General features: G+C 49.9%; 1 protein-coding gene across 1 annotated transcript in view; it reads right to left on the reverse strand.

Moving 5' to 3' along the window:
- GRIN2A (glutamate ionotropic receptor NMDA type subunit 2A) overlaps positions 1-27,200 on the reverse strand; it is a 120,768-nt gene that overhangs the window by 12,385 nt on the left and 81,183 nt on the right. The window contains exons 4-11 of the mRNA XM_072982660.2: positions 22,144-22,736; positions 11,681-11,795; positions 8,233-8,438; positions 7,640-7,808; positions 7,317-7,470; positions 4,572-4,697; positions 3,375-3,604; positions 1,822-1,982 (exon numbers count right to left, since the gene is read on the reverse strand). Coding sequence (XP_072838761.2) covers positions 1,822-1,982; positions 3,375-3,604; positions 4,572-4,697; positions 7,317-7,470; positions 7,640-7,808; positions 8,233-8,438; positions 11,681-11,795; positions 22,144-22,736 — 1,754 coding nt within the window. The remainder of the gene's footprint in view (positions 1-1,821; positions 1,983-3,374; positions 3,605-4,571; positions 4,698-7,316; positions 7,471-7,639; positions 7,809-8,232; positions 8,439-11,680; positions 11,796-22,143; positions 22,737-27,200) is intronic.

The following is a 27,200-nucleotide window of genomic DNA, read 5'->3' on the forward strand; positions in this document are numbered from 1 at the left end:
GCGTGCGGTGGAAAGCCTAAACCTCTGAGGGAGGGGAAGGGTGTTCTGCGCTGCTTTCCCTCTCTCCAGCTCTCATCGATCAACATTTCATATTCCTCAACAGCGACACTCGCAAAAACAGCCGAGTGCATGCAGGGGCGGGGGAACAACCGCCGGCAGAATCAAAAGCTAACCCACGTTATTCGCCTGATCCCACAGACACCGAAAACACTTTCTAACCGTTTCACACGCCTACTCTGCTCCTTTCAAATGAAGCTCTCTTTTTAGCGAGAACTAGAGATGGAGACAAATTAAAAAAAATTGGCAATTCCGTTTTGGTCTGTTATTCGTCAAGGTTAACGGATCAACGAATATGAATATACGAATACTGGCCCCCAACTGCCTAGAGACACCAAATTTCTAGGGATGCTTCCTCAGCTGCTTTTATACAACCCCTGAAAGTTTGGTGAACACTGGGTTATGGACCCCTGAGTTATATAGTCACAAAGAGGACCCCCCAGGAAAGCTCTCTCCAAGTATTTTGAGACTCCAGAATCACAACAGAGCTTCCTATATCTTTCTCCAACACACCTGCCAACTTTGGTGAAAATTAGATATTGGACGTCTGAGTTATTCACCCACAAATTGGGTCCCCCCAGGAGAGTTTACCACACGGCACAAAGCCCATTCTGCCAACTGGCTGCCGATCAGCTGATCAGAAGCCGATAGGCAGGCACCACACACACACCCAGTGTGCATAATGTCTTCCAAAATTTGGGATTTCCTTTTGTAGAACGTTTTCTGAAATAAATATTAATAAAAAGATAGCAGGACTTCTGAAAAGGCTGGGCATCTGTGCAGCCGGCAGAGCATGCTTTTGGCTGGCCTCTGCAGGTTCCCAGGGACAGAAAAACGCCGAACCTGTAGGAGTCGGTAGCAGTTGCCGTGTATCGATCGCAGACAGAGTGTACATGACAGGTGATTTGCACCATCTGCCGCAGGAGATGTCCATCAAGGGAAACAACACCAGGTGCCACCTTGAGATGTCCACGTTTAAAAATCACTTAAGAAAGAGAAATGGCAGCAGGGGCCGAGCCATCAACAACAATGACTGGCTGGGGCCGGCGACAAGGTGTCACTTGCACTGCGCATGGAGGAGGAGGCGGCGGCGGAGGGGCAGGTGGCGCAGCCCATGGCGGTCCCCAGGCCGGGTGTTGCTTTCTCCTGCAGCCTTTCACAGGGAGATGCCAGGGGAGGTTCTGCTCGGCGGATCCTAACGGAGACGGTTCTTCAAGAAAACCGAGGCAGCCTTGAGTGGTCCTCGCGTGGTCAAGAGGGGGCACTTCAGATCTCTTCTCTTCCTTGGGAATCACCACGAGATAGGAATTCCTCCCTCTCTCCCCCCCTTGCCCCCATTGGTGCTGGTCTGCGCATATTCACAAATGCTTTCTTGCACATTTCTGTGAAACCTGCAGTACTGAGAAGGGACATCACTCTTGCTTTGTTGCAGGATCTGGTAAAACTTGCAGCAGTGGGTGGGTTGCCAAATGTGCCTGGTAGGGCTGGACGTACAGGCGCTGCTGATAACACCTCGTTCCCTTCTCAAAGCGGAGGACGTATGTATGGCAGTTGGGATAATGGACAGAGGGCGGTAGGGCTAGAGCTATTGTCTCCTCGTGTCTTCCCCTGCCTAGTTAAGCCCCTCGTCTCCCTCTTTGCTGAAAAAAAAAAAGGCAAATAGCTGTCCATTTCCTAGGCTTCGATTTTGCTCGTTCCAGCTTGTTGCTCTGAAACATCAAGTGGGATCTCCGAATGCTTTAGAACAAAAAGGGAAACACTTACCCAGTTTTCAAGCTGACCAAGGCGTCTTCCACCCCTTTCTGGTTGTACTTCACCATATAGGCATGCATTTCTTTATAGTTATTCCTAATGTTTCGCTCCGTGCTGCCATTCGGGACAGTCCCAAACCGAAAGGGAGGCGAATAGGCATAGGGCTGCTGAAACTGTGAAGAGGGAGGAGGAGAAGGGAGAAGAATTAAGGAGGAACTAAAACGAAGCTCTAAGGATGCCGTCTTTAAGCATCTGAGCCTTAAGAGAGATGAGTTTGGTCTTAATTCCAGAACCATTACAGTTTACCTTTCACAATGCTCGATGGGAGCCAGGTCTACATGGGAAAGGTAGACCAGCCTCTCCAGCAGAGTTGACCTGCTCTGTGTAGAGCAGAGACCAGGATTCGGGTAGACCCAGAGATCCGTCAGACACACACAACATCTGAGGCAGAATGGGCCATGGAGGGGGGCCTGGGGTGCAGCTTACGACCTCTCCAAAGGAGGCAGACTAGGCCTATGGCAGACTTGAACCATTCTGTAACAGGCTCAGGGAAGCCCTACACATTCTACAGCGAAGGACAACCAGGCCTTAGAGGGGGCCTGAGGCACAGTGGTTAGACTAGAGAAGCATCGACCTTTGCCCAGAAGTAGGTAAAGGTTGACCAGGTCTCCGAAGAAGGCAGGGACCAGTGACATACACAAGACACAGTAGGTGGACTCAAGAGGGATGTGGACCTCAGTCCATCAGCTGCACACAGGAGATAGAATGGGCACGGAGTCCCGCCCATAAAGGGTACAGTGGACGTAGACTGGAAATCAGAAGGCGCATGGAGACAAGGCCTTCAGGCGGATCGTAGTAGTACACGGGGCCTCGGAGGGGCATGGAACGCTGCCTGGAGCCGAGTCCATAAGGCGTCCCATGGGGGTACGGGACCCAACCTACAACGTTTATATGGAGGTTGAGTGGGCCTCGGAGGGGCATGGAGCCACACCCATAGGTTGTATAACGGACGTAGGCTGGACGTCAGAGGGGGCAAGGAACCCAGTTCCTAAGGAGGATACCAGGGGAAGGCTAGGCCTTGGAGGGGGCCAGGGCCCCCATCCATCAGGCATATACTGGGGGTACATGGTGCTTCTTGAACGACTGGTGTAAAGTACATTGTGGATAGGACTCTATTCATTGGTGCTTAGCACTCCCTCTTGGAACACAATCCTGAGCGCTAAGTCGAGTGTTATTGCATAAGATGCCAAAAGGAAAGGAAAGCGAAGAGGGCCAGAAGGTGTCCCCATTTATTTCCCTGCCTCCGTTTTGGGGCCCATGGGCTTGATGGTTGCCCACCCCAAGTTACACCCCCCTACTCATCACTCCTCCAGATAAAGAAACAAAGCCGCCAGACCTCAGCCGTGGCCTCGTGGTCTTCCTCCCCACCACCACCACCACCGTGGTCCTCAAACTCAACACCCACACACACACACACACACGGATGTTCTTGGACGACAGCGTCCGGACACCTCAAGCCGGCCCGGCCAACAGTGGGAGAGAGAGAGAGAGAAAAGAAAACGCACCTTCTTATCGCTCAGGCCGGTCACCTGGTCCACAAACTCCTCTTGGATCATGAAGGCGGCCAAGTTGGCCGTGTAACTGGCCAGGAAGATGACGGCAAAGAAGGCCCAGACGGAGACCATGATCTTGCTGGTGGTCCCTTTGGGGTTCTGAACCGGGACGGAGTTGTTGAACACCAAGCCCCACAGCAGCCACACCGCTTTCCCGATCGTAAAAGAGGGCCCGTGAGGATCTGGCAAGAGAGAGCGCACACACACACACCCGTCATCCACTTCCCAGCCTTTTATTCCTTGGGATTCCTTCTGAGACAAGAAAGGGGTGGTGGTGGTGGTGGAGGAAAGGGGGTCATGAAAACACCCCCAAGAGCGCTGGCGGAGGGAAGGGTTGATCATGAGCCTCTCCTTTCTGGTCACGGCCACTTTGCCGTTAGGGGCTGTCAAGTCACCCCTCGACTCGTGGCCACCCTAGGAAGGAGTCCTCTCCAAAAGGCCCTCTTCCTCAACAGCCCCCCCTCCCCCCAGCCCTTGTAAAACGCAAGCCTGTGCCTTCCCTTATGGAGTCAGTCCACCTCATGGTCCCCTTCTCCGCTTCTCCCCACCTCTCCTCCCGGCGTACCTCGCAGGGTTATCAGGTGGATAAAGCAGGGGAGAAGAGGTCAGTGGAGGAAAAGTGGGAGGGATGAAGGTACTAAGTGGAGAGAGGTGGGTGGGGAGAGATACTACCATGCCCTGAGGCAGAGAGAGGACACAGAGGTAGAGTGCTCCTAGATCTATAGGTTCCATTGAGTTACTGTGATAAAATGCTGAAGATGGGTTGTTCTTTTCCCCATGAATTGATCAGATCACTTTTTAAAAGCCCCCCCCCCCAAGATTGGCAGCAGCTGCAACAGCTTGTGGCAACACCTTGGCAAAGAGGCGCCCGCGGGAAGCCTCTCTCTGCCTGAGAAGAGCGCAAGAGGAAGGAGGAGGAGAAGAAGAAGAAATGAGTCCTGTCTCCTTCAAAAAGCGCAACCGCTGTGTTCGCAGTCATGCAAAAAGTCGGCCCTTTGCTAATGGAGGGTCATCCCCTGGAGCAGCTCCTGTGCCCTTCTCCATTGTGTGCTCTCTAAATATTTCCCTGATGCAAAAAGGAGGGGAGGGAAGAGAAGAGAGAGCCTCCTTTGGAAGCATCTGGAGGAGACGAAGAAGAAGACGGCGTACCTCTCCCTTGTGCTAAATTCCGGTTATAGCCCACAGGGCTGAAGTACTCAAAGACGAAGACGGCAATGGCCGACACAATGAGGAGCATTACAAACATCATCACCCAGACGGAAGCGCTGAAGGGTTCTGCGGGGGGGGGGGGGGGGAGAAAGGGCGGGAGGGGAAGAGAGAGAGAGAGAGAGGGTTATAAAAGCCAGCCTTCTGCAGAAAAAGTCTGTGACATGCCCACCCCGCTTTCCGGATGCTTGCTGGAGAAGATCGTTTCTGAGGAACCAAAATAGCAGCAGGTAATACGACAACACGGCCACGTTCTCCACCCACCGCAATGCAGGTCGAGGAGACCCTCTCGGCACTCTGCAACGGGAGCTTGGAAAGGAGGGACCAAGAGAGCCAGCCCCCACACTCCCCAACCCTCACGCTGAGCTCTGTGCCCTGGAAGACAAGATGCCAGCACCCCAGGCCGGGGTGTGTGTGTGTGTGTGTGTGTTTCCTATGTGCCCAAACACCAGGCACGTTGCTCCCCCTCCCAAGTCTGGCTGGGGGGCCACCAGGTGTGCCTGCTCTATCTAGGCTGCAGCTGGAGCGACACAAGCACACTGGGGAGACGTGGGGCCGAGTTCACTTCATTAAACACAGACCAGGAGGACCAGCACAGAGTGCGCCAACCGTCTCTCCCCCTGGGGTTTTCGAGCTCCCTAATTGAGACGCATCCCGATCAGGGTTCATGCTTCACCCAAGGCAGGCCAGGTCAAGCCAACGTTGGGATACGTTGGAGGCCAAGAGGAAACCTAGGGGTGGGGTGGGTGGGAAAGCAGTGGCAATCGAGAAAAACAGGAGCGCGGTTCTCCTGTGATTCATGTTTTACAAATACATCAAGGAACCCAGCCTTTTAGGGGTGTGATCGAGACTGAGAAACAAAATGAACATCATGTCCTCAACACAATTCGGAGCTCCAGCTAGAGAACACCTCTTGAACCAAACGGAACTGGGCAAAGTGAAACGCCACGGAGCCGCCGCCGCCCCCCCCCCCCCCCCCGGTTCTAGCTGGGAGGAGCAACCAGAGTTAAGCCATTAATGAGAAAAATACTGAAAGAAAGGCCAGGATCCTACTACAGCTTGTGCAAGGCTTGCCTGACTCCCCACAGCTAATGGCAGCTAATTGAGAAGGCGCCCAGTCCCGCCCTTGGTTGCAGACGCCTGCAAGGGAGATGCTCACCAGCCTTTCCTCAATGAGTCACAATGAGCCATGCAAACCTTCCCCAAACACCAGCAGACGTCTGACCAGACGTGGTCCATGAGAAAGGAGGGAGGCTTGTTCAGCCACTCCTAGCCTGCTAATCTGGGCTGACCTGAGACTCTTGGCCGCCTGAGGTGATGATGCCCCACTCCTTCCATATCTACAAGCTGTCTGGGCAGGCAGCTGACACAACCTGGGAACAACTTAAGGGCAGCTTGTGGAGACACATCATTCCACACACTGCCCTCCCTTCCAACACTTTGCTGCCGCCCCGCAGGCACTGCCACCTGAGGCAACCACTTCTCTCTGCCTGATTGTCTGCCAGCCTTGCTTCCTCTCAAACAAGAACAGCGAGGATGTTGCTGGGGCTCTTCGCCCTCTCCTTGCACTGGCTGGAGAAAACTTCATCAACAGAGCATGCAGAGTGTAAAACTAGGACAGCTGCTGCACAGTTTCATGGAAATACAAGAATACGAAGTGTCCACTGGGGTGCTGGCCTCCCTTTAACAACAAGACGATCTGTCTTTGTTTCCTGCTCCTGTGTATATACGCCTTGCTTCCCAAGGAGAAAAATCATCCATTTTGCACAGGTGTGTTTTTCACAAATTACAGGACTCACAATAGGGAGTCGGCAAGGAAAATCTCCTTCAATTCCCTTGTTTCCCTCTCAGCCGGGGAGGAGAAAGTTTGCAGGATCTCAGTTTCCTTCCTCACGTTGACTAGAGAGAACTTAACGAGTGAGGACCAGGAAATTAGCAAGTGGTCACTGGATACAAGATTGCCCCTTCCCCCCCCACCAGGATTTCTATATTCTGCACATACACACACACACAACTAAGAATGCCACAGGTCTGGCTTTGTGCTCTCATTGTCACTGCATGCTATCTTGGAAAATAAAAAAAGGAAAGCAAAAAAGCAAAGTGCGCTGCTTTATCTACTGCCCCATGGCACTTCAAGCACTCTCTGGGTGGTTTGCAAGTTAATTAAGCAGGTTACACATTCCCCCTCCCCCCCCCAGCGAGCAGGGTACTCATTTTTACCAGCCTCGGAAGGATAAAAGGCTGAGTCAACCTTGAGCCGGCTACCTGGGATTGAATCCCGGGTTGTGAGCACCGTTTTGGCTGCAGTGCAGCAGTTTAACTCCTGCGCCATGAGGTAGCCAGAAAGTCTGTCGAATTCCCCAGAGGAAAGAGCAGAAAGCAGTCGCCTTCCAACTCCCTTACCGAAGGCAGGCACTCCATTGCCAGCTGTGCATTAGGCCGATAAGGCCCTGTCCAAACTTTTAACTGCGCAGTTTTTTAAAAACAAACAAACAAACAACAGACTGAAATGTGTCACAAAGTGGCGAGGTGCACTTTTTGCAGTTTTTAAAAAGTCATTTCCAAAATGGCAAAAACCCATCAAAAGTTGTGGAAGAAAAGATGACAAAGCCAAAGGGATCTATAGGGAAAAAAAGAAACATGGAAGCGGGGGGGGGAGGGGGAGAAGCAGGAGGGCAGGGGGCTTACCTAAAAAAGCAGACGGCGACACAGTGCCATTACTCCGAGACACCATGACGCTGATCCCCGTTTCCACAAACGGTACGGAAAAGTCAACCACCTCCGAGCGCTCTCCGTTGATGGTGAGGGAACCTACAGCCATGACCGCTTGCTTTTTGACCACCTGGTCGGGAAGGAAGGAAGGAGATTGGGGGAGGGGGAGGAAGGTGTTTGGAAAAGAGACAGCCAGACACAGTTAGGCGACCCACAGAACTCAGCAAAGTCCTGGAGGAAATCCAAACACATGTGGGCGAAGGTTTGACTTACGAGCTCTTTTACCTAACAGAACTTACTTCCCCAATCATTCCATTCCACTCGTTGTTGATCTTCTTCCCGTGCTTCCCGTTGGTCACCAGGTAGAGGTCGTAGGTGAACTTGATGGCCTTGGAGAGCTTCTTCAGAATGTCGATGCAGAACCCTTTGCAACACTTCTTCACGTTCTTGCCTTCCTTGGTGACGTTGCTGGTGGGCACAAGCAGACAGAGAAAGAAGCCCCGGATGTGGCCGGATTCGCAAGAGGGAGAGACCACCTCACCGCCTGCGGGCCCTGGGGGGAAATGGCTCCACCAGGCATTTCAGACAAGGGAAGGGTTCGAGGTTTCCCTTCCCCGCAGGGAGAGGGAAAGTGATGCTAGGAGTCAAAAGCCTTCCTTCCAGCTTCTAGTCTCCGGTGCCTACTTGGGAAGGGCATTTGCCAAACCAGAGGCCACCCCTGAAAAGGGTGCCAGATTCCAGAGAAGGGACCCTTGGGGAGGTGGACCACCCCACCCATCCCCCTGCCAGCCTTTGCTGCATTCCTTCACCGTAAGTCTTTCCAACCAGCTTATGGGCGAAACGACGCTTTCAACACCGAGGGGGGGGGGGGAACCCAAACAAGACAGCTTACTTGATGATGACGAACTTCCGGCAGGGCACCGTGTTCTTCACGCAGGTTTCCGTTAAGGGATCCATGTCCTCCACAATGACGAAGGGGGCCTCCTCCAGGGTGACGATACTGAGGTGGTTGTTGTCCGGGTCGCTGTCGTTGAAAGAATTAAACCTGGGCCATACAGAATACTTATGGCTCAGGCTGTTGTTCTCCCATTTCCCCACCTGCAACACCAAGAGGTGAATATGGCTCAGAGAGATTCCCCCAACCAAGGCTGGCGGTCTTCAAAACAAGATCCTACAAGGAGCCCCGGTTTTCCACCCTACCACGCCGCGAAGAGAACAGTCTTTAATTGCTGGTATTTCGGAATTACCCCAGGCTCAAAGGCTCCCTCCCGTTGGCGGAAGGTGGCACATGGGACTCCCCATGATATTTTCATCACCACCCTGCAAAGAAGGCCAGTTGAGAAGGCCACCCAAAACCAGTTTCCTGGCTGAGAGGGCATCTGGAACCAAACCTCCATGGCGCCAGCCTTCCTCAAGACAAGGTGTATGTCGGACCTCAAGCCGGACATGTTCTTTTGACCCACGGAAGCCTCACGGGCTTCTCTCTCTCCTTCCCTGGTGATAAAAACCCAACAGGGAAGACAAATCGATGAATCAGTGGAATAACTAACAGTGGGCAGTTCCTTCCTATGGAAGGAAGGCTGCCCGATCAAGGGATCTGCTCTCTGCAGAGACCCACTCAAAGACACCCCTGCAGGACGGACAGGATTAATGGCGGAAGAACAATTCACTCAAGAAGGCGCTCGTTTAAAAGGCCGTCTAAAAGGACTGAAAGAGAGAGAGAGAGAGAGGCTGAACAAAAAAAAAAAAGCATCAAGGAAGAAGCCTCCCCAGGGAGGAGACACAGATGCGAGGCCCGCTCCTCAGTCCTCGAGAAGGAAGGCTGGCCTTTATTGCTTAGCAAAAGTTATCCACTCCTTCCGCTTCAGAAGTGGAGGCGTAATTCTCCATAGAGCCTTTTAAGTGTTGCCTGGAAAAAAGAAAAGATGATGGACTCGCTTTGCAGCCATGTCCATTTTCATTTTTATTTAAAAGCGGAAGGGACATTTACCAGAAAGGGAATCGTTTCAAGCAGGATGGGGCAAAATTATTAATTAGGTTAATACTCCATGACGGGTGTGTGTGTGTGTGTAGGGAGCAGGAGGATGCTGTGCAAACCACCCCAGCAGTCTGCGGGGGGGGGCAGCTCTCACAGCCTACAATGGCAAATGTAACCAGCCATCGGCATCAGTGGCTCAAACGAGCCTTTTCAAGGCGTGCATCTTGATGTGGCTGCTCCAATACTGCAGAGAAGGGGAGAACTCCCCTCCTGCAGAAATCTAGCTCATCAGGGGAGAAGGGCTCCTGCCTCCAGAAAACTAGCTCTGTTCATATGCAAATATTCTAATCTTTAGGGAGTAGATTCGAACATGCAGTTTCCCCCTGTCCTACTTAGGATCCGGAACACATCCAGGAACGATAACACTTCTGTTTACATCAAGCGCTCTATTATCAGTGACAGGAGACTTGGCCAATTCTGCAGGCATGCAGCATTTCCCTTTGGAAACGCCCCTCGCCCAGTGAAGGGTGCCATGTAGGACCACCCAAGCAGATCTATCTAGTTGAGTTCCCCCACCTCCCACAAATTCATGGGTCAGCCGGGCTTCCTTTCTGCATCACTCATGGCAGCTGGACTGGAGAACAGCTTTTTGTGCCCTTGACCCTTTTCCATTTTCTCCTCCTGTCTCGCCTGCCCTCCAAAGTTCTTCTGTTTCACCGGGAGGATGCACCAAGAACTGCGATGACTGTGAATTAATACTCCCCAGTTTTAATTGCTGCCCATATGCAAAATCTCACCATTCTCTGAAAGTTAAAATGGCCCTGGAGCACCACAAGGAAAATATGTGGTGAGAGCAGGACTCGAGCCAAGAATCATACTCATAAGAGGTGCAAAGGGATGCCTGGATGCGGCCAGACGTCTTTGGTTCCCTCCACGTCCCTCTCCCCTCCTTTATTTACAGAGGAGATGAATAAGGACGCCCAGCTTGTTGCAGACGGCACTGCCATGCATAGCCGTGAATTAATTGAGAGCTTTGTACAGTAAATTGAGTTAAACCCCAAGCTTTTCTGTGTCGCTTCGAACCACTCTGAAATCAGATGCCCAGCGTCTTCTGACAGAGGGAGGGAGATAGAATATGATGGGAACTGGCTACCTGTCCACCTGAAGGTGTGGGTCAAAAAAACTGATCATATAAGCTTCCCCACTGGTGGGTCCTTTTCTCATTTATGCCATGTAAGTCGTGTTTCTACTCTAAAGGAGCCCCACTCCTTTTAAAGCAATGGTGTTGTGGAGCCAGAACTCACCAGATTAGAAGCCCAGGGCTTTTTGATCCGGAGGGAATTACTGTATAGTATCATCTACCCATCCCAAAAGGGTTCCCTTGGGACTCAGCTTCCATCCTTACAGTAATTAAAACAAAAAATGGATTTTCCTGAGAACAGTATGTTGTTGGCAGATGATCCCTTCGACAAATGGGCCACTAAGATCCAGTAGCTTTACAAAAGACCGGCTCCTGGAGGAAGCCAAAAGATCTCGTCTGTTTACATGGTTCAGTACAGCTGCCTGCATTTTTCAGGCTAATCCTTGGAGGCCTGTTGAGTCTGTGAACTGGGGTGATTTACACTCTGCACCTGGGGAAATGGTGGTTTCACCAGTTTATGTAACAAGCCATGGTTTGTTCACGATCCACGAATGTTCTGACAAAACAAATTGCTTTGTGGATTGTCAACCACTTCCATGTCCTCATTCCTTCGGCTAAGGAAGCTTTCCTGGCCAGCGCCGGCTCCATGTTCCCTATGCTGACCCTCAGCAACAATGCAGGGTCGCAAGCTGGCCCTGCCCCTTCGCTCTCACAACTCGAGTCCACTGGAGTGGCCAGGAATTAAATCTGGCCACGCTTTGCTTTGCTACCCAGGGGCGGCCCCCGAATGCCCGTAATCACATCCAGTGTATTTACTGCCTTGCGCAATTGTAGGCAGACCTGCATCGGCCATCGTCAAGGGTAAGTAAAGACCCAAAGGGACCGAGAACAGAAGGGCACGGTGCTTCGGCTGGGATAAAATCTAGAAACCAAGCCAGAAAGGAAGCGGCCTCCTGTTGAGCCTGGCGTTTGGCCCATCTAGCCCAGTATGCCCCACTCTGACTGGCAGGCGTAACTCTCCGGCGCTCTGGGCAGGCATCTTTCCTAGCCCTACCTGGAGATTCCTGCCCTTCCCTGGGTGAGTCCCATCCACGCACTAAGCAGGACCAACCCAGCTCGGAGCTTCCTGAATCGGATGAGGTCAGGCGCGCACACGGAGGTAGGGCGGTTCGCATAACAGGAGAACGGATCCGTCCCCGTTCCCTCGGCCAAGACCCTCACCTTTTCCCACATCCGGGTTTGGTTCAACACAATGACGCCCAGTCGGGGATGGGCTTGGTAGCCCTCTTTGGTGAAGGATAAGTCCCTGCCTTTCCAGGTCACATTCATCATAAACCTAGAAAGAAAGGAGACGTTCAAAGAGGAAATTAATGAGCTGTCCAACACTTAATGAGCAAGCTAATTCAGTCGCCGGATTAGCTCTGATGAAACAGTTGCCCATCCATCCTCGCTTTGCAAGGAACCCCTCCTTTTCTTCCCGGGCTGAAATCAAATCCGCCCTGGATGTTCCTGGGAATTGGACCTATTAAGATCGGCGAGACTTAATTCCTGCAGAAGCGAGCGTTTGCTGCCAAAGCCGGCAGCGCTTCAGGGACCAGCGACCAGCCGTTCTTTGAAGCAGCAGCCAAACTCTCGTGTAGCCGGGCTCAGCCCTGAAACCGAGCCCTCTTTTTCTCTTTTTCCCTCCACAGAATCACTAAGACCATGAAAGACGACCGTGTCACAATGTCGGGGTCTGTGGACATCCGTCTCTCTTTACTCCCAGGCTGCCTGGATGGAAAACATTGGCCCTCGGGACCCACACGGGCCGGAAAAGCAGCTCCTGGTTTTGCAAAAAGACCGTAATCAAGTTTTATCTAACGGTCTATCTAATAAAAATCATAATTGTGTGCCACCAAGTCCATTCTGACTTATGGGGCAACTCTTTTCAGGTTAAAGCCTTTCCTTAAATATTTCACGTACTGTACCTTGAAACTCCTATTAGGGTCGTTCTAAGTTGGATGCAGCTTGAGAGCCCAGTACGACAATAACAGGGGCCTATTTTGATTTCTAAAAGATCTGAGGGTGTGTTAAGTCTCTCTCTCTCTCTCTGTGTGTGTGTGTATGTGTGTGTGTGTATGTATATATATGTGTGTGTGTGTGTATATATATACACACACACACACACACATATATATATACATACACACACACACATACAGAGAGAGAGAGAGAGAGAGAGAGAGATACACAATTTATAGTTTGAGAAATTGGGAGGGATTTTATCTATCTATCTATCTATCTATCTATCTATCTATCTATCTATCTATCTATCTATCTATCTATCTATCTATCTATCTATCTATCTATCTATCTATCTATCTATCTATCTATCTATCTATCTATCTATCTATCTATCTATCTATCTATCTCTCTGTCCGTCCGTCCGTCCGTCCGTCCGTCCGTCCGTCCGTCCGTCCGTCAGCGCCTGTGTGCTGGCAATGCGGGATGCAGGAGATGGTGAAAAACCCGTTTGGTTGTACAAGATTTGTTCTGTAGCTTTTCATCTCCCGAGCCGCTATCGGCAAAGGGGGAAAGCAGTTAATTTTAGCTCACTTTAATATCTTTTTAGGCGATCGCTCATTTCATTGTTCCTTGAAACATCATTAATCACACTTCCCGAGCACTTGTGCCCCGAGAGGCAAAAGACTTCAACGGGGGCCGCCCGTTGCTGTGCTGCTTCCAAGACATGGCCACAGAAAACAGGGCTCGGGACCGACTCCACAGCCCATCCAGGGGTCCCCGTCTGACGGGCAGGCTGGGAATCGGCCTCCAGCTGAAGGAAGGAGGGGGCAAAAGTTGGGGCTGAGTGGAATGGAGAGGATATGACATCCCCCCCCCGGGCACCTTTCAGGTGGGGGAAAAAGAAACACCCACCCTGGTCTATCTGGGTTGGTTTCTTCCATGGCTCTTGTAGCCAGGAGGATCATCTACCTCTTGCTGTTGGGAGTCCAAGTGAACCATCATCATCACCATCATCATCACCAGAGGAGGAAAGAGCTAGGTAGCTTTGCTGGGTGCCTAGGGTGGGGCTGGAAGAAGAAAATGGCTTGGCAGGAGCCACAGAGGGGATGATGGGCAGGAAAACAGAGGAACATGAGAGGGAGGGTGAGGCTAGACAAGGGTTTCCAGCTGGGAACACAATTATTTGGCCAACATGGGGACAGAGGGCAGGCCTAAAGAGGCTGCTTGGGGTCTCCTCCACCTTTGCGACTCTTTTTTTGTTCTTGCGGGGCAGATTTGGGTCAGATGGGTGGGAGGTGTGTTTCTCCCTCCCTCCTTCCCTCCCTCCCTTGGCATGGGTGGAGGAAGCCTCTGTTTGGTTCATTTTAAGGATCAGAATTTACCAAAGCCTCCACCTCTCTTCCCAGAAGGAACTTGAGGGATAGAGATAAACCAACAAATAAATGTAAGAAAACGCAACACTGATCGATTTCATCCATCTAGGCCAGTGGTTCCCAACCTTGGGTCTCCAGATGTTCTTGGACTACAACTCCCAAAAACCCTGCTCGGCACAGCTGGTGGTGAAGGCTTCTGGGAGTTGTAGCCCAGTATCATCTGGGGTCTCGAGGCTCAGAACCATGGATCTAGACAACTTGTTTTGGTTCCTTAACAGGTCACAAAAGTCTTTTCGCTCATTTCGGGTCAAGCTTGCGTCTCTGTGCCCTTTTCCTGTGTCATTCGTACTGCACGGTTACACCTGTTTCAAGCGGAAGCCGTTTGGCGCCATGAAGTCCCAGCTGGGATGCCCAAAGTCTGGGGAAGTTGTTTTATAGGACTACAGAGCCTAGCATCCTTCAGCATCCTCTGGTTGGCACCCAAGGGACCCCTCAGGTTTAAAGCAGACCGAATGCAACCATGTTCTATGGAACGTCCCATCGTCCACATCCTTGGCTTGACTTCCCACCCTCTGCGCCTGGTTCCAACGGCCCTGGATGCCGCTCGCTCGCTCGTTCACCACAGGAACGAGGAGCGACTGCGGAACATGAATGAGGGCCATTTTGGAGAATGGATGTTGCCGACAGAAGCCACCAGAGGCCCGTATTTCAAGCCCAGAAAGCTACTTAAGCCCGTGCTCAGTTTTATATACTGCAAAACAGATGGTTCCAGTCTTAAATTTTATCTAGTTCTGCAGCAACTCAGAGAGCAAAAGAGAAAGTGTGTGTATCAGAAAAATATTTCCTTGTGGTTTCATCTGCAGAAGCAACTGGCAGAAGACATGTCCCTCCTCCTGCTGCCCTTCTTGCAGTGGGTCGTGGTACAGCCCCCATCATCCCCATGGGTGTCCACTGACCTTGGAGTGTTACTATTATGCTTAGGTATGTCAGGAGAGGCTGGAGGGGGTCAAGAAAAGACTAATTTGGGGGTTATTATAAGGAGTTATCTTTCATTTTTTAACAGCAGGGAGTAGAGACGGACAGAGTTTGAAGGCACGACGCTGTTATGGAGGTTGGCCGGCTGGCCAGGCTGTTGGCCAGTTGGAACCATATCCCCTTTCGCTGGATTAACTCTCCAAGGGCCCATGTTCCCTTATTTTAACCAGAGTGTGGGCGTGGGTGGGAGGGCATTCAGATTGGCCAGAGAAATTACTTGAGCTTAACCCAAATATGTAGGGTCTGGTGTTTGGCAAACTTTTTGCTTCCCAATAAATCCTTAATGTAAGTGTGTGTGTGTGTGTGTGTGTGTGTGTGTGTGTGTGTGTGTGTGTGTGTGTGTGTGTGTGTGTGTGTGTGTGTGTGTGTGTGTGTGCGTGTGCGTGTGTTTAAAGAGTTGGGTTTCGTCACTGATTCAGCAAAGCGACAGAGGCCCCTTGTGGGCAGCATCAGTAATACCGGCACAATTCTCCCTTCTCAGACACCAGGGCAAAGACCATCAAGGAAGCCATGCTAAAAACAGGGTGGCCATGTGTGTGTTATGTTGCAGAGGGTGGTCCTTAATTGGAAAGGCTCTCAGGGAACAGTTCTCTGCTGAGCTTGACAGTAACTAGTTACAAATAAATAGTTACTGGCAAATAGTTATTTTTTCTAATAACGAAAGTACAACTAATTTTTTTAAAATGTAGCAATGGCCTTCTCCTTCCTGTTGGTGGTCCTTTGGGGTGGTGGTGACCGTTTTAGTTATTTCTATAATTAATGGAATTGGCTTATAAAATGTCGGAGGAGATCTAAGACATGCTGTTGCTTCTTGATTCCACTTTCTTTTGATAGCAGCTAGTAAAAAGAAGTAGAAATCATTGAGCAGTAGGACAAGGAAAGAATTGTTTTTCAAACATTGTAACTGTAACAGTAATTAACTACTTGGAGGTTCAATTTGTCCTCAAAGCTAAAAACAGTCACAAAGGGCATGCGGACCCTTTTTCTGATCCTGAGCTCTTTCAAGGGCTCTCCAAAACAGCTGATGGATCTGCAAGCACCCAGGTCTGAGTCTTCTTGGCTATTGCCAGATGCCTGCTATTTCTATTTAGAGCAGAGTCATTATTTCTGAATTTGCATGCACTCATACGGATGGGCAGCGGGCAATGTCATGCAAATCTGGGCCCTTTTTTTAAATCTTTGGGCAAAGCACTGAGTGTTGGAGAGAAAGAGGAGTCTGCCAGACCCTGTGGCTGTTCAGCCCCCTTGGAGGCAGGACCCTGAGACCTTTCAGCCTTCAGTTTGCTCTGCAGCTCAAGCCAAACCACCACGTGGGAAGAGCAGAACGCCCTGCAAGCAAGAATAACCCAAAACGTACCAGTGGAACTGGCAAGGGGGCCAGCAAACCTTGTAAACAACAATGCTTGGGTAAAAGAGGCCATTAAACCTGAGTTTGGGGCAAAACAACTCAACGTTTTGATGGATGAGTGTTTGCCATTGCAGCCGCTGGTTTATATGCAATCTGAGATCTCCATTAGCCAGGAAGCATCTTCCAAACTTTGCAGCACCTCCTGCTTCTGATAGTTCTGGGTTCCACTGGCCACGCAGGGTGCAGCTCGTTGATAAAAGACTCTGGTGAACAAACTTGTTCACCCCTGGAACGGGAGATTTTTATCCATTTCCGTGGCCACCCTGATGTCTACCTGGTCTCTCAAGTGGGCCAAGCCAATCACCTCCAGGTGACAAGGTCAGGATGGCAAAAACCTTTTCTCGCAGCTGTTCCCATAGAGTCATGGGTTCCCAACCTTGGGTACCCAGATGTTTGTAGACTACAACTCCCAGAAGCCTTCACCAACAGCTGTGCTGGACAGGATTTCTGGGAGTTGTAGTCCAAGAACCCCTGGGTTGCCCAAGCTTGGGGGCATCGTGACTAGCAAATCTGATAGCTGGAGCAGGCATATCTTTCAGCTGGGAAAACTCAGCCACGGTGAGCACAGAACGGGAGGCAGAGGGGGCTTCTACCCTCTGACCACGTGTGGGTCCTTCAGGAGCTTTCCCAGCCGCCAAGCAACTCCAAAGCCCAGCATGCCTTCTGAGACAATCCCCTGCCTCCCCTTATTGATTACAGATTCAGAAGAGAATTTGGAAACACAGCTTCTCTGCTCTACAACTGCCAGAATCCCCCAACCAGCATGGCCCTGGTTTCCCAAAAACTTGATTCTTTGGACCGGCCTTGCCATGTTGCCTGGAGGGGGTGGTGGTGTTGGGGTTGCAGTCAAAAACAGGACAGCATTCCTCAGACTCTGTGTCCACCTCTTGCAGTTGTCATTCCTTGAGTCATCGACTCTTTCCGAGCATCAACTCCCTCTCCAGAGTCTGAGGACATGAACCCCAGGCTCTACGGCAGTTGTGGTTCCCAGCACCGCCGTCTCCTTCCTCTAGCTGCCGGGAGAGCCGAGGCTGGATCCTTGAACTACCTCTCCTTGGGAACGGCTCGCATCTGGTCTCTGCAGGGGCGAGATGTTCAGGAGCCCCCCACCCCCACCAGCGGAAGGAAGAACCCAGCGACGTGGTTGCACCCCCGGGACCCTGCGGGAAGAACGAAGCCGCTCTAAACTGGCCTCGTGGGAAATCACGTGCAGATAAATGGGGCAATCTGGCCCGCCGAGAGGGAGGGAGAGAGATGGGATGGCACGGAGCAAGGAGGAGAAACGCCGTCCCCTGCGGTGCTAGGGAGCAAAGAAAGAAACAACTCAGCCCACCTTGGGCTGAACTGGCACATGATTTCTGCTCCTTCCCTGTGGGATTTTGCCCCTGGGCAAAGTTTCACCACCACCACCACCGAGGCTCTTGAGTAGGGCAGGGACCTCTCTCCTCTCCAGTGGGTGCACCCCCCTGGCCTCTCCCACTTTTTAGGGATGGCTAACGGCCATCCTGGCCATTCAACACGCTTGGGCCACAATACGCCACGCCGAGTCAGCCAGAGATCTCTGGCCAAGCTGCCTGGGATATTGTGGAAACTCCAGCCTCAAAAAGGAGAGGCACTTCCTATCTCTATCTTACTTTAAAATGGACGGATTACACAACCTCCAGGCCCCTCCCGGTGCATCCAGGATACGACCTCTTTCCCACCAACATGCATTATATAGAAGAGGCTAGAGTGAGCCAGGTCTGGCTAGCAACCCATCTGAAGCCAGCCAAGCATGAAATGAGTATCGCTCCAATTAAGATCTCGGCCTCGGCTATACCAAATGATTTAAGGTGCTGAGGATTATCGTCATTAATGAAATGCAGTCTATATATGAAAGCTATCATGGGCAAAATCGGTAATGCAAGAGGGGGGCAGATGAACAGGCTTAGGGGGAAAGGAGGCACGCTTAGGTAGCTTTAATGAAGGGCACAAGATTTCACCCAAAATCCTCTTCTAACCTCATGGATCCACCAAGAAGCCAAGACACAAATCCAAGATACACCAAGAACACTCTCAGCAGAGTCTAATCCGGCCATTGTATTCCTCATGGAGGCATCTCATGTTGTTGATGTCATGTGCTGTCAGGTTACCTCCAACTCCTGGTGAGCCTCTGAATGGGTGATCTCATAAAGGCCCTCTTCCTCAACTGCCCTGCTCAAGTCTTGTAAACTCAAGGTTGTGGCTTCTTTTAGGGGTCAGTCCATCTCGCATTGGGTCTTCCTCTTATCCTGCTGCCTGCCAGCTTTCCCAGCATTATTGCATTTTCTAGAGAATCTTTTTCAAAAGAAGCCATTATTGTCCTTTCCATAGGACCCTGCCTTCTCAGGTGATGCCCAAAGGAGGACAGCTTCAGCTTCAACATGTTTGCCTCCAGAGAAAGTGCAGGCTTGATTTGCTGTAGGACCCACTAGTCTGGCATACTGTCAGTCCAGAGTACCTACAAAGCATCTCGCAGGGTCCACAAAATCAAAACGCAATTCAAATCACACATACAACAGGCCTGCGAGAGATGTGTGAGATTCCGATCCCTACCTTGAGCACACATAACCACACACGCAAACCTCCCTCCTTCTTCAACCCAGACTTGTCCTCATGCTCAGGAATGCTCAGAGAGACTTTTCAAAGCTTTGTTCTGCTTTACTATGAAGATCGGTTTGGTGCCACTGGTTTTATGTTTTTACGCTATGTTGTAATTTATTGTTTGTTGAGTTTGGTTTTAACTGCTTGCAAATCGCCCAAAATAATGCTTTGACACAAATGGGGCATTATATAAATTAAAGTAATAGAAAGATGGATGGACAGGCAGAGAGCAAGAGAGAAGCAGGGCAAGGGAGCTGCCACCATCTTTCAGACAGGGCTTGTGCTGAAGTCGGAACTTCTGTCTGCAGCTTTACTGTGGTTCAGCACCATGGAAAGCGTTCATGCCAAGGGTGACAGCATTTGAGTCTCCATGGACCCTAAAGGATGGCCCACTTACTTATAGCACCCTTTTTTTGTGTGTGAACGGGGATGTCTAGTTCACACATTATTGTGTGGGAGAGGGTTTTTTTTTTTGTCCTGGCTTTTCCCAGGTTATCATGTGGGAAATCTTTTCAGCCCAGGTGGGCTTGTTTCAGTGCTTCAAAAAGCTCCAAGCAACTAGCTAAGACAAAGATAATGAAGGCGGCCCAACGTCTTGTGTGTCCTATCATCCAATCCATCCCCCACAGACCCTGAACAAAGACTGTGCCTCCTTAAAAAGTCCTGATTCTGTCATTTCTGAATCTGAATCCCCATCTGAATCTGGCTGGATGAGCCAAGCTACAGGAGACGAGGGCACGTTTTCTCCTCCAGAGATGCAGTTCCTTCAAAGCTTTGTGTCTGCCTTACACATGTATCAATTTTATTTGATTTAGTTATTTAAACCTATACCCTGCACTTCTACTAGAAAAGCCACGACTCGGAGCAGCTCCCAAGAAAATAAGATAAACAGACAACATAAATTGAGATAATAAACATATAGAAACAAAAACCTTTCCTAAAACTTCCACTCTAGCAAATCATCAAAGACACAGGATGGTGAGACAAGCATGTGGGCCACGCTGACCTCCTGAAGATTAATCACAAAACAAAAGCAAGCTTATTTGTAACATCAGGAGATGAGACCAGCTCCCCTGGAAGGATCAACAGGGCTCCCCTGCGCTTACCAGGAGCTCAGCTTCTAAAGGCATATTAAATGTATTATCTAGCTTGTCCTTCTGGCCCTGGGAGTAGAAAGAGGTACAAACCCCCAGCTGGGAGGACAGGCATCTGCTAAGCGATTCAAAACAATCATCTGTGCGTATGTTACAAGCACAACGCAATGCATCAAAGAGCTTCTTAACCTCGTTCGTTTCATACATTCAGCGATATTAGCCTTTCTCGGTGCACGGCTCACACGGTTCATCTGCAGCGGCCACAGATCCCTGACAATCGGCATAATTAGCCATTAAAAGCAATCATACGGGAAGAGGCCGGGTTCTCCTAATCGTGTTTTGTAACAGGAGAGCCGGGTTTCGGATCCAGCTCCCGAGACATCAAGTGGAGAAAAGCCAAGGGCAGAAGAGGCTTTTGTCTGCGGGGAAACTGAAAGCCAGTTTGCAAGCGCCGGATGGGTCCTGAGCCTCAGATCCCTCAGAGAGCATCACACAGAGGATGCTCCTCCAAACGGCTCAAACCCACTCTTCCCAAACTCCTCCCATTCTAAAGACATCACTCCTTTCCCTTCAGCCCTTGCCTCCTTCCTCTTGATCAACAGAAAGCATCTCATGACCATGGTTATAATGTCCTGGACTACCACGGATTGTCTTAGGGCAAGGTGATTCCCAGCCTTTGATCCCCAGATGTTCTTGTACTGAAACTCCCAGAAGCCTGGAAGTTGTAGTCCAAGATCATCTGAGGGACCCAGCCCTAGGATAAACATTTTGCCCATTATGCTGCATTAGACAGATTCTTCCACTTCAAGTGCAACCATTCAACGCCCAGAGCAGGCACACATTGCTTTTTGGACTTCTAATCCATTGCTATGGTGGTCCCAAGCCCCAAACACCCACCTTTTGAACTACAGTTCCCAGAATCCTGTCCTCAGCGTGTCTGCTGGCTGTGCTGGCTGGGGAAGTCTCAGAATTGTAGTTTTTTTAAAAAACAAACACACCTACAAAAAAAAACCTTCCCCAGCTTTTGTTTTTTCCTCTTTTAACATGTTGCTGCTGCTTATGTTTTATGTATGCATCTGATCGTGTTCTTGTAAACTGCCCCAGGAGCTCTGCAGAAGGATTGCTTATAACTCTTTTATACTAAATAATAGATAAATATGTTTCTGTAAATAAATATTATTCTTTTCAAACACACACACACACACACACTACACTTTAAGACTCCAGTGCACTCTGGAGCTCCTTCGACTGGAGAACAAGGTGAGAGAGCTAATAGGTCTTTAGAGGTCTTGAATCTGGTGGAAACATCCTGGACCCTGTGACCCATGACCTTTGCGGAAATGAGAGCTGCCATGCTCCTTTCTGGCCATTTATGATGGTGTCAGTTGCAGTAAGGAACAGGCTGGAAAGCCAGTGTGGTTTCTCCTGAGCTAGGCAGTGGAAGTCCACCCATCCACCCCCCGGCCACCTCCAAACTGCTATAGGGTCTTATTTGGGCCCACAAAGAAAGACAGGTGTGTCCTGCCACTGAGTTACCAAACCTGGCCCCCCGGCAGCCTGCAGGCTTTCTAGCGCAGAAAGAAGTGCATTGTACATAACGTAGAGAGGTGAGGAATACTCGCCTGAATGCTTCAGAGAGAAATTCTTCAACCTTGTAAGGTTCTTTCCCTCCACATGAGAGTAAGAAAATCAGTTCTCCTTCTCTGTCCATGTCTCTGCTTTTTGTACAAATTACTTCTGTGCAAAACTAGTATTTCTCCCCCCCCCCTTTGAAAAGCAAAACAGGCATACAAACAGCAAACAAGACTGGGAGATGTTTCAAAAGGATGCAAGCAAACCATCCGGTCCTTCTAAGGCTTCACAGCCCACACGTGAAGCACAGCAGAAGTCATCGTATTGGTGTCCTCTGCAGCAAAACCATTCTCACCAGGACTGAAAGATCAACAGAAAATACTGCCCTTCTGACAAGTGAGGGGAACTGTGGGGTTTTGCCATTTTCAAATTCGCATCCTTGAGCATGAGGACAACACAGGGAGTGGTTCACCGCCCGCTCCCCATGAAACATCAGCAACATCCACGCAGACCGGCCCACCTCAGGTTCACCCAAGCCCCACGCAATTGGTGCGCGACTTCAAAACAAAGGCTTACTTGTGCAGCGTGTGGGACGGCCGCTCGTTGTTCCCCTGCTGTCCGTAGCAACTGGTTTTGGCTTCAGGGATGAAGGAGTATTTTTCCAGCATGTCCGACGCCGCAGTAGAAATAATCCCAAGGCCGTCCTGTACCCGAGCGTCCAAGCGGTAGTCCCATTCGTCATAGGCCACAGAAATCAACCCTGCAGGAAACTCTTTCGGAGTGATTTCCATGTTCCCACTCACCAAGCTAGGGACGAGCCAGAAGAAGTCATAACCGGTCAGGCCCAAGGAGCGCGCTTCGTCTAGGATGTAAACCGCCTCGTCCTTCGAGCAATACAGAAGGATGACAGAGGAGTGGATCTTCTTCAGCTGGACCGTGGTCTTGGCATCCCCGATGGTAGTATCCAGGGTGATGATGTTTTGCATGTCCCAGCCCACAAAGCTATTCTCCACCGTGTATTTGATGAAACTAATAAAGTCCCGGTAGCCGGGGAAGGTGCTGGTCACCACCGAGAAGACGTGCCAGTCATAATATTGCATGAATTTCAACATGATGATGGCTTCCTGTTGGATGGACGCCCCGAACTGGAAAAATGTGGACATCTCATCCTACAAAGAGAAAAGAAAAGTTGCTGAGTGTTCAATTGATACAAGATGGAGAGCTTCTCCAGCTCAGCCTCAGACCTACAAGTTCTTGGGGGTCGGAAAAGCAAGGAACATTCTGAGTTAAGGTCGGCTGAGGTTCCCTGATAGGTTGGGCTGGTTTGTGGTTGACCTCAAAGGATTTCTGGTGTCGAGCTCATGAATGGGGGCCAATAAAATTGCAAAGAGGGGGGGGAAAGCACCTCTGCCAGGGCTGAGCTTTTGTGCTAATTGTTTAACTGGCAGCCTCAGTATTCCTAATCTGTCAAATGGGAGCCCAAAGGGAGCTTGGCTTGGTGAGGTAGGGTGGAATTTTCTGCCTAAGAAGCCAAGCGTAAGAAATGGGGTTTAATCGGCACATCAATACACAGCTGGCGTGGGGCTGAAATCTGAGGGGGCTGAGAGAATAGGAAAGGAAGAATTACAGTCAGAGAAAATTACCCACACAGCTGTCACCACAAACTATACAGAGGTTGGATTGCAGGTACAGGCAACAATGCGCAGATGAGCTGATTAAAGTGTGGCAAGAAATAGAAAGCCTTTTTTTGCAGAACCTAAGGGAGAGCCGAGACAGTCATCCTGTGGACATACACCAAGAGATGCTCATACACGGATGACAAGCCCGGCCCCTGGCTTTTCCCAACAGAAGCCTCTGGGGCCTTAAGCGAGGCACTTGAGGCTCCCGGATTAGTACTGCAGTACGAAACCTCCACCTGCAGAACCTTCTATGTGAGCCTGACGTCAACACTTGTATACGTGGCCAAGCCCCAAAATCTCCAGTGCAGAACCTCTACGTAACTTTACATGTCTGCCAGCAGAAAAAAAAAAGAGACAGAGAGAGAGAGAGAGAAAGCCACACATTTCCCTGAGTTCATCCTGTTTTTTTCCTGCTCTGCAGACTCCCAGCCTTTGGAAAAGCACTCCAGTATTTGCTGAAGGAATGGAACAATGGCAAACATCTGCAGCATGAGCCGGTGGGCGACGTTGGAGTCTCTGTCCCAACAACCGGCACAGGTCAGACCTTGGCGAAATTACTTTTCTTAAGACAACTCCTCAGCCAGCATGCCTCTGTCAACATTGACTCGGGGGGGGGGGGGAGGCTTTGTAAGAGCAGCTAGCCCAAACAGAAATGTTCTCAAGTTCTGACACACGGTCGTGAGGAAAAGCTCATTTTATGAGCTCTCTGGCCATGCAGCATGAAATGAGCACACCTTCATTTATGCTACGCCAGGCGCCTGTTTAGTCTGTTAAAAGTAAAAAAATGTTTCTTGGAAAAAAACCACCTCTGCTCAGTTCTGGGTGTTCTGAAATGCTGTTGCATCATGACATTATCCCCCCCCCACACACACACACACTTAGTGTTCATCCTGTCTTCATTGCGCTTCTGTCTCTCTCTTTCTAGCAGCAAAGGCGTATATGAGAGAGTTGCTATATTCGGAGAAAATCAGCTGTTTCTCTAGCTTTAGCGTCAAGCGGCTCACAGCGTTATCAAGGGGAACCAATGGAGATGAGGGTGAGACACGCTCCAGAGGCAAACTCAAAACACACACACAGAGACCGGGGGGGGGGGGAGGTCATTGTTACACGGCTTCATGAGTTTCTATCTCCTAGAGTAGGCCTCTTGGCTCACAGAACGGAGACACCGCAGACGCCTTCTGTTTGGGGAGCCATTAACAAGCTTCAAAGAAGATGATGGGTTCCCATGTTCAACACTGCCCCCAGGCATGCTTAGAGAGATGGGAGCAGGGAAAGTAACTGGGGTTGCTGTGATGATGCCCATTGAGAAAGAGCTGCCTCCCTTCCATGTTTACCTCTGCAAACTCTTCTTCTTGGCAAAGGTCAGCGCTCCTTCCTTTATTGGGTGGATTCCCCCCCCCCCAGGAGTAAACTGCTTCATCCTTGGGGCATTTTTACAAATCCGGGTGCTCCCACCCTCCACGCCCCTCATGCACCCACAGGGATGGCACCCTTCCAGACAAAGTTGATGGCTGAGGAACACCCTGGCATCTCTGCATTTGCCAGTGATCCCTGATAGGTTGGGCTCTCCTAGATGACCAAGCTGAAGAGGACGAGACCATGACACAGGAAAAGGGAGGAGTAAATGTGTCACATTTTGGATCGCTAGCATCAGGGGTTCATGGGCTGAACCCCTTTAGATGTTGGTGCCTGAAAACACTGTGGCCAAGGTACAGGTCAAGCCTCGGACGGCACCTTACAACTCCCACAGAGCAAAGTCTACCACTGCCTGGCTCCCTTCTCTTCACTTTAGACATTTAAATCACTCGATCATCCCAAATAGAGTTCACTTCACCTGCCCAGTCAGCTTGGACCCAGACCTCATGTACCTTCCCCCTGATCAGGCTGGTTCGGTTCAGATTCTGAATGTGGCCGAAGCCGACATATAGCCCTATGTCTGATTGCGGGCGTGACTCCACCAACTATTGATTCAGGCAACACCTCTCATGAGTTTGCTCCTATTATCTGCATTCCTTCAAAGTTTTTCATTCTATCAGAATCTGATTGCTTTTCAGGAAAAGTCAGTGCCTGTAATTACTCTTCTGTTGCCTCCCTTGTTGTTGTCCTATGAAAAATATATTTGATCTCCTTCTAGAACAGCTGGTATCTCCCTAAATCACAAGGAATCTTGAGAAGAGTAGCTCCTTTGGAGAATAAAGACGTTTTCTTTCTCTAAACATGAAAACTTGCATTTTAGATGCTGCTCTCTAGCGGCACCTGGTGACTGAAGACAAGCATTACAAAGCATGTCTTCATCAAAAGGAAAGAAAAGAAGCAGAATTTGAAAGAGAAGAAGCACTTTTAAAACCCGAACCCACTGACACCTTCTAGAAAATCACAGATTGATCGCCTAATCTTTTGGATGTGGAAACAGAGCTCGGTGTTTGTAATACACACAGTCTTCTAGTTTCGGAGCCACCTCACTGTTTCCTTGGAGTTGCTTCCCATGAGCTCTGAAATGGAATCATTCTGACTTTGGCTTGCAAAGTTCATGGAAGAAGACATCACAGTGGAACACAATGCAAGAGCGACTTATTCAAAAATAAATTGGCTTTTTTTTCCTTGTTGAGCAGGTGTGCATTTGTTTTAATTGGTGCATGCCTTCAGGGTGTTCTGCTCTGTAAATGTTTTGATTCCTCACAGGACATAAACTGCAAAATTCCAATTTTCATGCTCCACAATGAAGCCAAAGAAATCAAGCAAATGTCTGTGCGTGGATTCTCCAGAATACCAGAGGGGCGGCCACACTTGCCTGTTACAACAAGCGGCATCTTGTGGCTTCTTAAAGAGAGAAGAGTTTCACGGTGGCAGAAAACCCAAGGCAGATACATCCGCTTGGAGAAAGGCCCAGATAAAAGCTAGTAAACAAAGGTGCTCAAAGATTATGGAGCCCAAGATCTAAAATATTTACCATTTCACTTGAGATGCACATAAGGCTAACCGGTTGCAACCATTCAGAGCAACCACAGTCACTAGAGATGTGTTTCCTTCTTCGGTTCACTAGGCTAATCTCCCACTCAGCGACGGGATAACAGTCATTCAGACTTACTTACTTTCCAGGGAGGTGGGTCGGATAAAATGGGTACAAACAAAGAAAAGGACACAGCACCACAGTCTCCTTGGGAAATTGTGGGGGCTTCTATGTGCCCATGCACAGAGCGACCCCCAAATATCTGCTCTGGGCAGAAAACCCTGATCTCTATTGAGTCCTAAATTGCAAGAAACAAACTGACTTGCAAAGGCAGCCCAGCGATTTCTTGGCAAAGCTTCCCTCGGAAATCCTTCCAGCTGAGGAATGAAAATCTATGGAGAAAAGAAGGCTCTAGAGAGGAAATGCATGAGGGCAAACTGAAAAGTGCCATGAGAACACCAATGTTTACTACACTTGTGAAAGAACCAAAGTGTGTGAATGAAGGAGTCCTAATCTTACTTATTTATGGGCTCTGGTAAGGGTCTTCTTAGGAATAGGCCACCATAAAGAGAAATAAAGTATTTGCCCGTGTTAGATGCACCAAAAACTTGTGGACAAAAGTGTACGGCACAAGCAAGAACTCCTTTAGCCTTTGAGAGTAGCCAAGGGCTACTAAAGACTAGAACAGATAGCCCACCGAGGAAAGTCCACAAATGTACATATCATTTTGAGGTACTGCAGAAAATCAAAGACAGCTAACAATTTCACGGGCCAAATCACTATTCATGTACCTAAGGCAGGAGTATGAGCTTTGGCAAGTCAATGGCCCTCCCAAAAATCCTAGAGGGGCTACACCAATCCCCCCAAACCCCAAGGGAACCACAAGAGTCAAGGGCCTGTAGCTGGATCCTTTGGAGACCAGGCAGAAAGGATATCACCAATAGGTGTGTTGTTTTCCCCCAAAATGTTCTCTTGGCCGCAGGATGCTGGAACCAGGTTTGTCT

The sequence above is a fragment of the Pogona vitticeps genome, chromosome 13, assembly GCF_051106095.1.
Source record: "Pogona vitticeps strain Pit_001003342236 chromosome 13, PviZW2.1, whole genome shotgun sequence".
NCBI lineage: Eukaryota > Metazoa > Chordata > Lepidosauria > Squamata > Agamidae > Pogona > Pogona vitticeps.